The sequence below is a fragment of the Sus scrofa genome, chromosome X, assembly GCF_054392235.1.
Source record: "Sus scrofa isolate SSC_HxYL_T2T_F1_AM1 chromosome X, Sscrofa_HxYL_maternal_Yorkshire_Landrace_v2.0, whole genome shotgun sequence".
In the NCBI taxonomy this organism is placed as follows: Eukaryota; Metazoa; Chordata; class Mammalia; order Artiodactyla; family Suidae; genus Sus; species Sus scrofa.
In genome coordinates this window covers 48,400,536-48,413,001 of record NC_139401.1, presented here as the reverse complement: position 1 = coordinate 48,413,001, position 12,466 = coordinate 48,400,536, and the positions used below count along the sequence as shown (strand labels likewise).

Below are 12,466 nucleotides of genomic sequence, written 5' to 3'. Positions count from 1 at the left end.
CCATTTCTTGGGCCATTCACACAGCATATGGAGGTTCCCAGGCTAGGGGTCGAATCAGAGCTGTAGCTGCTGGCCTATACCAGAGCCACAGCAACGTGGGATCCAAGCCGAGTCTGCGACCTACACCACAGCTCACGGCAACGCCAGATCCTTAACCCACTGAGCAAGACCAGAGATTGAACCTGCAACCTCATGGTTCCTAGTCGGATTCATTAACCACTGAGCCACGACGGGAACTCCCTAGCCTTTACAGAATTCTAAGCACAGTTCATAAGTGAAAGAATATCTGGGGTTGGTGAAACACAAAGTGGTTCACTGAAGTCAAGAATATTAACTACTTACTTGCCTGTGTTCACATACCTTCAAATATAACTTTAATGAATGTACAACTATCAAGTCTACAGCCAATATTCTAAAATATTTTAAAAATGCATTCTGTGGATTTTTATAATCCCATAAATTTGCACCCTGGAGACTTACCCCCTTTGATTTTTAACATTAATACGAACTGGACCATATGTGTTATCAAAAAACTTTCATTGACAGAACATTGTAAATCAACTATAGCAAGAAAAAAGAGAGAGAACATATGATAATCCATTCCCATCTTCCAATAGATAAATTTTAACTCTTCCTATTTCAATGGGCCAAATTAAGAGAGAAAAATAAAAAAACTCCTAACAATTATGTGTATCAAGGGGAATACTAGCTAGTCCAGGGTATTTTTTGCCCCCCTCTTTTTGAGCATTTGAAAAAAATGCTTAGACCAGAAATGGCATCCCAGAGCCAATGTCTTCTAAACAATCTAAAATCTTTCGTTTTCTATTCCTTACATCTTAGCCTCAAGAAGAATTCTGACAACTACTTTTAGTAACTTTTTATTATAAAAAATGTCAAATATACAAAAGTAGAGAGGAACATATGTAATGAACCATCATTTAACCACTACCCAGCTTCAACAATTATCAAGTCAAAGCCAATCATTTTTCATCAATATCTCCAAGACAATTAACATCCAAACCTATTATTCTGGTATCATTTCAATTGTAAATACTTGAGAATCTCTTACTTAAAGATAAGGACTCTTATTTTTCAACATAGCCGTAATACTATTATTCCAACTAATATCAAATATCAAGTTACTTTTCAAATTATCCGGATTGTCTCAAAACGTATTTATTTTACAGTTTGGTCAAATCAGGATCCAAAAAAAATCCATACATTACAATTGGTTGATAAGTCTCAAGTCTTTTTTAATCTATAGGTTCATCCTCCATTTCTTTCATCCTGGTAATTTATTTACTGAAGGTACTGAGTCATTTGTCCTATAATGTTTTCCTGTGGTCTGGATTCTACTGATACCATCTTTTTGTTGTAATGTTTCTCTGTTCCCTGTGTTTTCTATACATTAGGAGTTCTGTCTAGAGGCACAGTCAGATTTAGGTTCAAAATTTTGGCACATATATTTCATAGGTGGTGTAGTGTATGCCATTAGGAGGCACATAATATCTGGGATGACAAAGACATAAGAGTATGAATTTTTGCTTTCTAACGTCTCACAGCTGCCTTTAAACACTTTTGTGACATGTGATATACAAAAGCCACAAATATGCTAAACAGACAGCATTTACTGTACTAACAACAGATTAGAGGGTAAATGCATTCAGTGTCATTACAAAATATTAATTTTCTAGACAAATCTTCAGTGATGTCTACCATATTTCAAGTGATGCCTTGTATGCTAGATATATAAAAAGACTAAGGAAATAAGATCCTTGCACTCAATGTCATATAACTGGTAGGAAATATAGACACATAATCATAAAAGCACAAAAAAGGCCATCGTTGCCAAATTAGAAGTCTGTACAGATACAGTAGTAGTGCAACAACCTGGAGAATAGTCACTGTAATAAACAGGGAAGAGGTGTCCAAAAGGATAGGATGAACTGTGTCCTTGGGAGCGTGAAAGAGCTCACCTGTCTTCACAATTCCATTCATCATTGGGTTCACACACTTGATTCTTTCAAAGTAAATCTGAACAACATCTATGCCATTCACCTAAAAAAAAATATCTCATTAATAGTTTTATTGGTTCATCAATTCCTCTAGTCAACAAATATTTATTGAAAGTCTGCTATGCTTCATCGAAAAGCCTTCAGTGAATTATCCAATGCAATTCCACCATGAGGCCACATGAGAGCCTGAGGAATAACAGATTGTCCAAGCTAAAATATAAAGCTAAGAAATCAAGAATATACTATTAAGTAGACATTTCTATTGTGGATCAATGACATCAAATTTTAGCCAATGTCCTAGGCTCTGAGGATAAGGACAGATTCAGGCTGGGTCCTAGTCGTCAAAGAGTTCATAGTCTAACATGTCAACAGTCATTCAGAAAGATGATTACAATACTAGAACGATGCTTAAAATATTTCCTGTTTTGCTTGGTGATTCTACAAAAGGAACTCTGAAAAAGAAAACTCTGGCCAGCTGTTAGTATTACAGGCTTTAAAGCAGCATTTTCACCTCCCTTTTTCCAGTTAACAACTATTGATGGAGGAATTGCTCTTTCTTATAATCATATTCCACTTAGTAGGAAGTGAGAGGAGCAAGCAGCTCAGGCTTCAGAGCCCTTTAACTCATCTGTCCCAGAAGGGCCCTCTTATGTTGCTATTACTTTAGAAGCTGCCCATTCCTGTTCTTAAACACATGCACACACTCATGCTCACACACACACACAGAGACTCACACACATCCTTGCAATATTTATCTGATGTTTCTAAATACAAAAATGTTACAGTTCTCTCAAATTAAGCCATACGAGAGAATTAAAAATATTTATAGCCACCTCCTACCCCTTTTAGAGTTACTTCTTTTGACATGATCTGATCAAGAAAACATAGGGTTCTTAAAAAACATAATAGATTGGATATACATGCAAAGTATATATCAAACATTTCCATACTACCTTTACTTCAACATGTCTTCTTAAAAGTTTCTTAAAGATAAGAATAGGCACTTGTCCAGTTGGGGAAAAGAAAACTCAGTCTTCAAAAAGCATGCTGAAAATAATTTTCTGCCTCAAATTTCTACCTCATGTCTGAAATTATCTTTGATCAATGCAGTGTTTTCTTTTGCGGGGGGGTGGTGTGTGAATTGAATGATTCATCTGTGCAATTTTTAGTCAATAATCATAAAAATAATGCATGGGTGCTATGTAACAACTCTGAGAAAGAAAATCACAACTGTGAATCAAATTCTTGGAGGATAGAGGTTAACTAGATACCATTTGGTTGGTTACCTCTGTGTCAACTGTTTTAACCTCAATTTTTCTGATTTCTTTTTTTAAAAACGAAAGGCTTTTTGGTTCGTTCATTTAATTTTTTTTTTGGACGGAACTCCAAATACATAACAAGAACTGCTCATGTGAATCTGAAAGCTTAAAGTGTGATAACTATAAGACGTTCTTTTGCAAGTTAGAAATGAAAGGAGTTTTACAAACTTCATGAACTGAAGATAACTGGGCCCTGAAGATAATCCTAGCAAGTGAAAGAACTCAATCCAAATGTTTCTGAATAAAATACAGCAAATATTTGCAGGCTAACAAGAGTTGATTAACACAAATATTTTACTTTTCATATCTGTCAAATACACAGTTGAAAAGTTAAAACAGGATCCTGCATTATTATCTAAGGATATTATATACAAGTTAAACCTCCCAGGTATTTACAACAGCATTTTAGATGGTGGCACTTTTATACATGAAATGATCCTAAAACAACAAACCAACTTTTTTTTTTTTTTGTCTTTTTGTCTTTTCTAGGGCCACACCCACAGCATGTGGAGGTTCCCAGGCTAGGGGTCGAATTGGAGCTGTAGCCTATGGCCTACGCCAGAGCCACAGCAATGCGGGATCCGAGCTGCATCTGCGACCTACACCATAGCTCACGGCAAAGCCGGATCCTTAACCCACTGAGCAAGGCCAGGGATGGAACCTGCAACCTCATGGTTCCTAGTCGGATTCATTAATCACTGCGCCACGATAGGAAATCCATAAACCAACTTCTTTGCTGTCAGTGTATACCCTGAAAAATTTCAGGTAACTGAGAATATCACTGGTCTATTTGGATTGGTGGGATAGGAAAGGTTAACTTGTGGGATTTAGAAAGTTTGTTTTAAAAATAACCCCTATCTTTCTGTACCAAAAAAAAATGTATTTTTGAAACACATTTGATTTACATAATTTAGAATATTAAATCATGATTGGTTTTTGAAAGCTGTTCACTTTCAACAATTTTTGTCAACTGCACCACAACAGTTTATTTAGACATATCTATATATGGCAAAGATCTTATTTTGAAAATAGTGACATCAAAGTTTTGAAAAAAAAGGTGGCAATATTCAATTCTACCAGTGATTATGTTCTTTTTAAAAAAATAACTTGCAGAAGAATAAAGTGTTTAAATTACAGTTATTATCCACTTTTATTATTGGTTTGTAGAATATTTTGGAGGTGTTAAATGTTATATATAGAAAGACATTCCCTCATTCATACTTTCTTCACAAAGTAGGCTTTTCCTCAACTTTCCTGATAAAAGATAAGAGTTCCAAGTGTCTAAACTTCTTAACAGAGTGCATAACAATGATGCTTCCAAATTAGCTGAGACAAAATATCTATCAATAATAATATGACACATTCCAGGGTGCCCTAAAAATTAGAAATGATCTTTCCACATACCAATAGCCACTTCACAAAGCAGGCTTTACATCTACCTACTTACCATGGCCAAGGGAAAAACGGTATGTGCAGAAGAGAGACCTATGCATTTAAGATAGCATCCCTTATCTCAAACAAGTATTGAAGCAGATGTAAGAGCTTTTAACCTGGCGCCCAAGAAAGTTTGTTGTGTGACACAAAACGTTTATCCTAAATCTTTATGAGAGAGTGTTCAGGTGTCCTAACAGTTTGAGAAGCCTGTAACAACCTGAATATCATGAAAGCTAACTCAGTCCACTGGGACGTAATTACCACGTAATATTCCTTTCCTTTGGCTACTGGTATTCAGACAAGTTTAAGGAGACTATCACAAATTCAAATATACAAAAGAACTTTCGTTCAAAGACTAGTTTAGGTCAAGAGAACCATGGTTGTTCTAGGGCACTGAGACAGAAGCAATGGGAGTTGCAAGTTGACCATGGTAAATCATACTCTGAATAGTTTTCATGAACAGGTACAGAGCAGGACGTGTGTGGCTAAAAATACCTTCCCAGGGGGGTTTACTCTTAAAAAAATAAAATTCTGCTAAGCTATGTTTGGGCCATATGGGAAAATGGTCGTTTTTCAAGTAAGAGGTAAAAAATGACCAGTTGCAAAAGTGTGCTGAAAATCAAATATCGACACACGAATAGAGAAATTTCCAAAAAGGGCAAATGAGATCACATTTCTGAAGACTGCTCAGTGAGAAAGCACGAGATGTCCAATTTCAGAAACGCTTTTTTGGAAATACAAAACTGGTCCTTCAAATCAATTCCCACGGTAGAAGGGCTTGCGGACTAGGGTGAAAGCTGTGAATGAGAAAACCACCTATGAAAAAATGACTGAAAATGCCACACAACCAAAGTGATCCGATTTCCAAGGCCTTGACTACAACGCAAACCACAAGACTGGTACCCAAAACGCAACGCACCTGTACGCGCAAGCACATGCGCGCATGCACACACAACACACACACACACACAGAGTCCGGGTGAGCAGTTAAGGCACCTTTAAAGGCAAACAACAAAAACACTCCTGTGACTTTGGCTTTCCGAAATGTTACAGGGCTACCAAGAAGAGATTCTGAAAAGCCTCTGAAAAACGTGCAAATTGCCTGGAAACAAACAGTGCCTGGCCACTGAGACAGTTTGCAAGCCTGATTCAGAGGTCTGCCAAGGAAACAAAAGAAGCCTCTCTCCTCCCGGTGAGAGGGCACACGCTCTCAGAGGTGCTCCGGGCACTATTTATTGTAAGGTAGGCGGAAAGCAGACGTCTGTGCAGGAGCGGTACATACTAGGGAGCGCTCTCTGGCAGGGACGGGGCCACGGAGTTTCCATTGGTTGAGGAGCCGCCCAGCTTTAGTTTTTCCAGGTATTCGGCATGCACGGGTTTGTGGCACTGGAGAACCTTGATGGCATCTTCGATTTTGAACCACTCTCGCTTCCTCCCAATGCTCACCGAATCTTCCCAATCCTCCAGAATCTCAGTGACAGTCAGTACATACACGTACGTTCTGTGCTTGCGATCTTGGTTCTGCTCGAAAATGCCCAGGAGCCGGCCTAACTTCCCCTTGACTCCCGCCTCTTCGTACACCTCGCGGACGGCCGCACCGCCGGGCTCCTCCTCGGGCTCCATGCCCCCGCCCGGCACGATCCAGCGGTCCGGGTACCGACTGCTACTCACTAAGAGCACCTCGTCCTCGCGCTCGCTCCGGAAGCACAGGCACGCCGCCCGCTTCTTGAACCCCTCCGGGTCGTAGGTTCGCGTCTGGTTCGGCTTGCACTTCATCCTCGGGGCCGCCTGCGCCGGCCGCCCGCCCGCCCGCCCTCCCGCCGCTGCTCGGGTCCCGACGCCGCCCGGCAGAGGCGCTCCGAGGCGCTCGGGAGAGAAAGGGCCGCGGCGAGGGGCGAGGAGCGAGAGGCGCCTGAGCCCGCGAGCCCCGGGAGCTCGGGGAAGATGAGGCCGGGGCGGGGACGGGGGCGGGGGCGCGCGAGGTACGTCAGTCGCTCCGTCCCCCGCGCGGCCGGCCGGGGGTCCTGGGCGCAGACGCCTGAGCAGGGGCGGTGCTACCGCCGCCGCCGCCGCCCCCGTCCCCGCCGCCGCCGCCGCGCCGCCGTCGTCGCCCGGGAGCCGCGAGCCCGCCACTCTGCGCGGAGCCCACCCGCGTCTGTGGTGCGCGTCTCCCTCCCTCCTCAGGCTCCGGGCCGGGGTTGAGCGAGGTGAGGCGCGTGCGCGTCCCCAGGCGCGTGCGCGTCCTCGCCGCAGGGCGAGGGGCGGGGGCGGGGGTCTCGGGGCTCCCTCTTGTGCCCTGTGTCTCGGGCCCACTGCGCAGGCGCCCCGCGCCCCGCGCCCAGCGGGCTGGGACTCTCCATCCCGCGGGGGGACATTCACTGCGTTGTGACTCTGGCCACCCTTCTGTCCACGTGTGCCTTTGAGGCAGACGCGGCTGTTTCTCCTCATCCTCACCCTCGCCACCGGGTTGCAGGAAGCACAAACGCAGTCCTTTTACACGCAGGACAGATGGCGGGGTAAGTCTGGTCACCGTCACTTTCGTCACCCATCATGAAGGGTGCTGGCTTGTTTCTTGGAAGGCCCCGGTTTTGTGCAGATGATCCTCGGTTTTCTTGGCAAAAAGCACCTAATAATCTTTGCTGAGTCATATCATGCAGTTTTATTTCTTCAACAGGTTCTTCGCCTTGCCAGGCAGCTTGACACAGCCCACAACTGACCACCTTTCTCGAACCCCTGTTGACGTCTTACCCAACCTCGGCCCCTCCGTGGGTTTCCTCATCAGAAAACTCTTCACCTACTTAGTTCAGACCTTTGCACTTTAGGTCATGGTCACCCAACTGCTGGAGAACCACCCCAAGGAAGCTTTGAGTAAATCCCAGGACTCTCCATCCTCCCCACACCCCAGCCTTCTCTCTTTCTCGTTGAGAAGTACTGGTTGAGGTTTTGGGAAACACGCCTAAGGCAATCCCTTCACAGTTTACATTTTGATGTTTGGAATTCTCTGGTCCTGGGACTCCAGCAAGGCCACTTGGTGCTCACTCACCTCTGTCTGGTCATCCTGCCCCCTTGGCCAAGAAGTGTTGCCCAGCCCACAGCCCCAGCTGTCACAACCGAAAGCCTTCCTCCTCCCTGTTAGTTTCCCTTATTGTTTCCCTGCTCTCACCACAGCGTTATGGCCAAGACCTCCGATGCCCCGGTACCTTTTGCCACATGGCGCCATAGTCATCTTTGTCTCTCTGTTCCCCACAGAAACTCTGCTGGTCTCAGGTAAGGAGGATCACAGCAACTCACTTTTCCAGTGACATAATCCACTCATCAAGGGGAAACGGAATGGAAAGGTACTTGGAAACTGTTTAAGAAATTTTGCAGTCGAGTTAAATAACCAGTTAGTTCAGCTTCCCAGGGTCTGCTCCAGCCCATATGTACCCAAAAGAGCTCATAAAAATGATTCTCTTCCCGGTGGCAAGACTACTGTCAACATCTAGAGCAAGATGCCAAAAATATGTGGGCATAATATAACAAAAACATATGAAGGCTATGATACAATGGAGACATAAAGAGAATGACTTCAACCCGTGGGCGTACTACTGCTAATGACCATATTTTAATGCTATTTGGGTGATCAAAAATCATCTGGAGGGAAGTAACAGTCCATGGTTAAAAACAATCTAGGAAGGAGTTCCCATGGTGGCTCAGGGGAAACAAAGCTGGCTAGTATCTGTGAGAATGTGGCTTCTATCCCTGGCCCCACTTAGTGGGTTAAAGATCAGGCTTTGCTGTGTGCTGTGGTGTAGGTGGCAGATGTGGATCAGATGTGGCGTTGCTGTGGCTGTGGTGTAGGCTGGCAGCTGCAGCTCCAATTCAACCCGTAGCCCAGGAACTTCCATATGCTGCAAGTTTGGCCCTTTAAAAACAAACAACAACAACAAAAAAACTAGCAAAATACATTTTAGCAGGGCATATTCCTCAGTGTGTCCATACTTACAAATACGCCAATGATGTAAAACAGCTAGAAACAAGATCCATTATAATCAGGATCTAGACAAATATTCTCATTATCATCTGTAACATTAAATATCATTTTAGACCTTTCCAGTGTAAAGAGACTATAAAGAGAAGAAGCCTACCCTTTTGGTCAAGCGGACAAACTTGTCATTTTTTGCAGATGGTAGGAATATATTCTTGGGAAACATCTCAATGGTAGAAATGAATAAATGTTAATATTTAAAGTACCAAGAACTTTCATTTATATCAGCAGTAATCCTGTAGAAAATACAGTGGGTAAATGATGACATTCAAAGTAGCAATATCAACCACCAGAAAATAAATAAAATAACAAAGGATCCTGAAAAATATGGTTAGGGCATTGTAGTAGAAAGTGATAAGACTTTTACTTAGCTGTACAAGATATTTGAATACATCAGGGTGAACTCTAGCATAGCTTCCAGATTGGGCTGGAGTCTGGAGGAAGAGGTAGTCCAAACAGGCTCCAGCCACATCACAAGTCTGCTTTGCAATTACCTGGTACCATCTCCTCCCATTTCATAAAATAATTTTATTTTCCTCCTATTAAAACAGTAGGGCAAGATAGTTTTGACTTTTTCTAAAGAAGGCTAGAAATCTTTTTTTGACAGACTAGCAGTCCACTCTGTGATTTATCTGTAATTCAGTGTTTCTGCACTGATGTACAAGGTTGTTTATGAGCCACTGTAGTAGTAGACTGTTAGAGTAATAGCTGCAACAGGTGCATGCCACCCAAATTGTCCTTGGCCTTAGCAATGGAGCGTCCTTTGTCTGATGGGACAACTGCAAAGGAGAAGCAAGCAGAGAACTGGAAAGTGCTTGTGCACTGGGGTTTGCCCTCTGAGGTTACTGCCCTTGAAGGAAGATGACAACAACATGAGGAAGCCTGGGCTAGGTGGAGGAGGAGCATCACAGGGTCCATGCGTGGCTTTCATCCCAGCTGACAGTGAATCCGTTGCCAGAAGTGTGGGTGAGACCATCCTAGACCATGCAGCCCCCAGGGGAGCCACTTAGGTGATAGGGCACTGACCGTGGATGCAGAAGTTAACCTTCCGAGAACAGCAGAAGGACCACTTAGCTGAACTCAGCTCCAACTGCTGACCTGCAGAATTGCCAGCAAAAGAATTAGTTATTGTTTAAAGTTGCTAATTTGAGGGTGGTTTCTTCTGCATCAAAAGCCAGCTGACACAATCATTAACAGCCACCCATCAAAATCCAGCCAAAAATAAAGAGAGAAAGTATGTTGCATAGTAGAAGTTTAACCTCTGTTTGAGGAGGTTGACATTGAACTTTCCCTGTAGTGGGAAGGAAAGGGTTGAGGTTAAGACAGGTAATATTTGTACCTGTCTGTCTTCGTGTCAGGCACTGTGTTAAGCCCTGTATCCTGTTTAACTGACAGCCCATGAAATCCTAAGGAGGCAGTTATTATTTCTATTTCATGGAAAAGAAAGCTTAGAGTGAAGTTTGCATTTGAGTTCAAATACTCATGTCTCTTTAGCCTGTGCTCTTACAGTGTCACCCTGTCTTGTCAAAAGGATTATTTTATCAAGAGCTATGGCTTATTGTGGCATTTATTGATGACACTCAGTTGACTTTTTAGGTAAGGGGTTCATTTGCTAAGAGTCACTGAGTTCAAAGAAAGGTCTTTTCCCTCTGGATGTTCATCTCCTTTTCTTCACAATATAGTGAAAAGCACATCTGAGGGCCCTTGTAGCTGCCACCAATGAAGAATGTCACCTGGGCATGATACTTAAGAACTTGTTCAATTTCCCCTGCAAACATGAAAAGGAATTAGTGTTAGGAAAAAGCAACAATCTATTTTGTGATCACTCTGGGCATTGAGTTGATTTGTTGATGGTCTGCTTGATACATTTAATATTTTTTTTTTTACCAGCAAAACTGAAAAATAAGTATCAAAATCTCTTTCACCAGAGTAGGAAACAGGCTGAGATGGGTTTAAGTAAGGAAGATGGCAAGTGATGGAGCTGAGTCACACCTTGGTCTGTCTGACTCCAAAGGTAATCTTCCCTTCATTATGACAGATTTCGCGTGTGTTGAGAGTTGCTGAGACACACACACAGTACATGTCATTCTTTGTGGTACAGACTTCCTCCGCTCTCATTTTTTTCTATCTGGGAAATCCACGAGTTCAGGAGAACATAGCTTTTGTGTACATTTCTTTTTTTAATTTATTTTATTTTATTTTTTTAAAATAATTTTTTTTATTTTCCCACTGTACAGCAAGGGGGTCAGGTTATCCGTACATGTATACATTACAATTACATTTTTCCCCCACCCTTTCTTCTGTTGCAACATGAGTATCTAGACAAAGTTGTCAATGCTATTCAGCAGGATCTCCTTGTAAATCTATTCTAAGTTGTGTCTGATAAGCCCAAGCTCCCGATCCCTCCCACTCCCTCCCCTTCCCATCAGGCAGCCACAAGTCTCTTCTCCAAGTCCATGATTTTCTTTTCTGAGGAGATGTTCATTTGTGCTGGATATTAGATTTCAGTTATAAGTGATATCATATGGTATTTGTCTTTGTCTTTCTGGCTGATTTCACTCAGGATGAGAGTCTCTAGTTCCATCCATGTTGCTGCAAATGGCATTATGTCATTCTTTTTTATGGCTGAGTCGTATTCCATTGTGTATATATACCACCTCTTCCGAATCCAATCCTCTGTTGATGGACATTTGGGTTGTTTCCATGTCCTGGCTATTGTGAATAGTGCTGCAATGAACATGTGGGTGCACGTGTCTCTTTTAAGTAGAGTTTTGTCCGGATAGATGCCCAAGAGTGGGATTGCGGGGTCATATGGAAGTTCTATGTATAGATTTCTAAGGTATCTCCAGACTGTTCTCCATAGTGGCTGTACCAGTTTACATTCCCACCTGCAGGAGGGTTCCCTTTTCTCCACAGCCCCTCCAGCACTTGTTATTTGTGGATTTATTAATGATGGCCATTCTGACTGGTGTGAGGTGATATCTCATGGTAGTTTTGATTTGCATTTCTCTTATAGTCAGCGATGTTGAGCATTTTTTCATGTGTTTGTTGGCCATCTGTATATTTTCTTTGGAGAAATGTCTATTCAGGTCTTTTGCCCATTTTTCCATTGATTGATTGGTTTTTTTGCTGTTGGGTTGTATAAGTTGTTTATATATTCTAGAGATTAAGCCCTTGTCAGTTGCATCATTTGAAACTATTTTCTCCCATTCTGTAAGTTGTCTTCTTGTTTTCTTTTGGGTTTCCTTTGCTGTGCAAGCTTTTGTGTACATTTCTAATGCTGAAAGAATCTGCTCTAAGAGCAAAGTGTCCAAGGTACATATTTCTGCCTTTTCTCTGAGTTAGGAAGGAGCACGTAGATTAGAAGGTGACAGCAACGCTAGAAGCATGGTCCTGGAAAGTTAGGCACCTTTGTGGGTGAGAGGGGCATGGAACCTAAAGCTGGCTCTTCTGTGGTAAATATGTAAAAATTTTGTTTATTAAAGTAGAGTTGATTTACACTGTTGTGTCAATTTAGGCTGTACAGCAAAGTGACCCAGTCATATATGTGTGTGTGTGTATATATATATATATGTGTGTGTATATATGTACCTATATGTATACACACATACACATACTTTTTTATATTATCTTTGATGATGTTCTATCCCAAGAGATGGGATATAGCTTCC

General features: G+C 42.4%; 1 protein-coding gene across 2 annotated transcripts; it reads right to left on the bottom strand.

Moving 5' to 3' along the window:
• Positions 1 to 865: 865 nt before the first annotated feature.
• Positions 866 to 6,972, bottom strand: LOC100515984 (diphosphoinositol polyphosphate phosphohydrolase 3-beta). Of its 2 annotated transcripts, XM_003135099.5 has the most exons (2): positions 6,051 to 6,714; positions 866 to 2,058 (listed from the first exon to the last, which is right to left on the bottom strand). In XM_003135099.5, coding segments are annotated over exons 1-2 (495 nt in total). In that variant the 5' UTR covers positions 6,545 to 6,714; the 3' UTR covers positions 866 to 2,057. The 2 variants fall into 2 exon arrangements, with proteins under 2 accessions (XP_003135147.1, XP_084863547.1); XM_085007421.1 differs by lacking the exon at positions 866 to 2,058 and having other exon boundaries at positions 3,337 to 6,972.
• Between the last annotated feature and the right edge of the window lie 5,494 nt (positions 6,973 to 12,466).

Coding starts and splice junctions, on each gene's coding strand:
- LOC100515984 (XM_085007421.1), bottom strand. CDS start 6,544: ATGAAGTGCAAGCCGAACCAGACGCGAACCTACGACCCGGAGGGGTTC.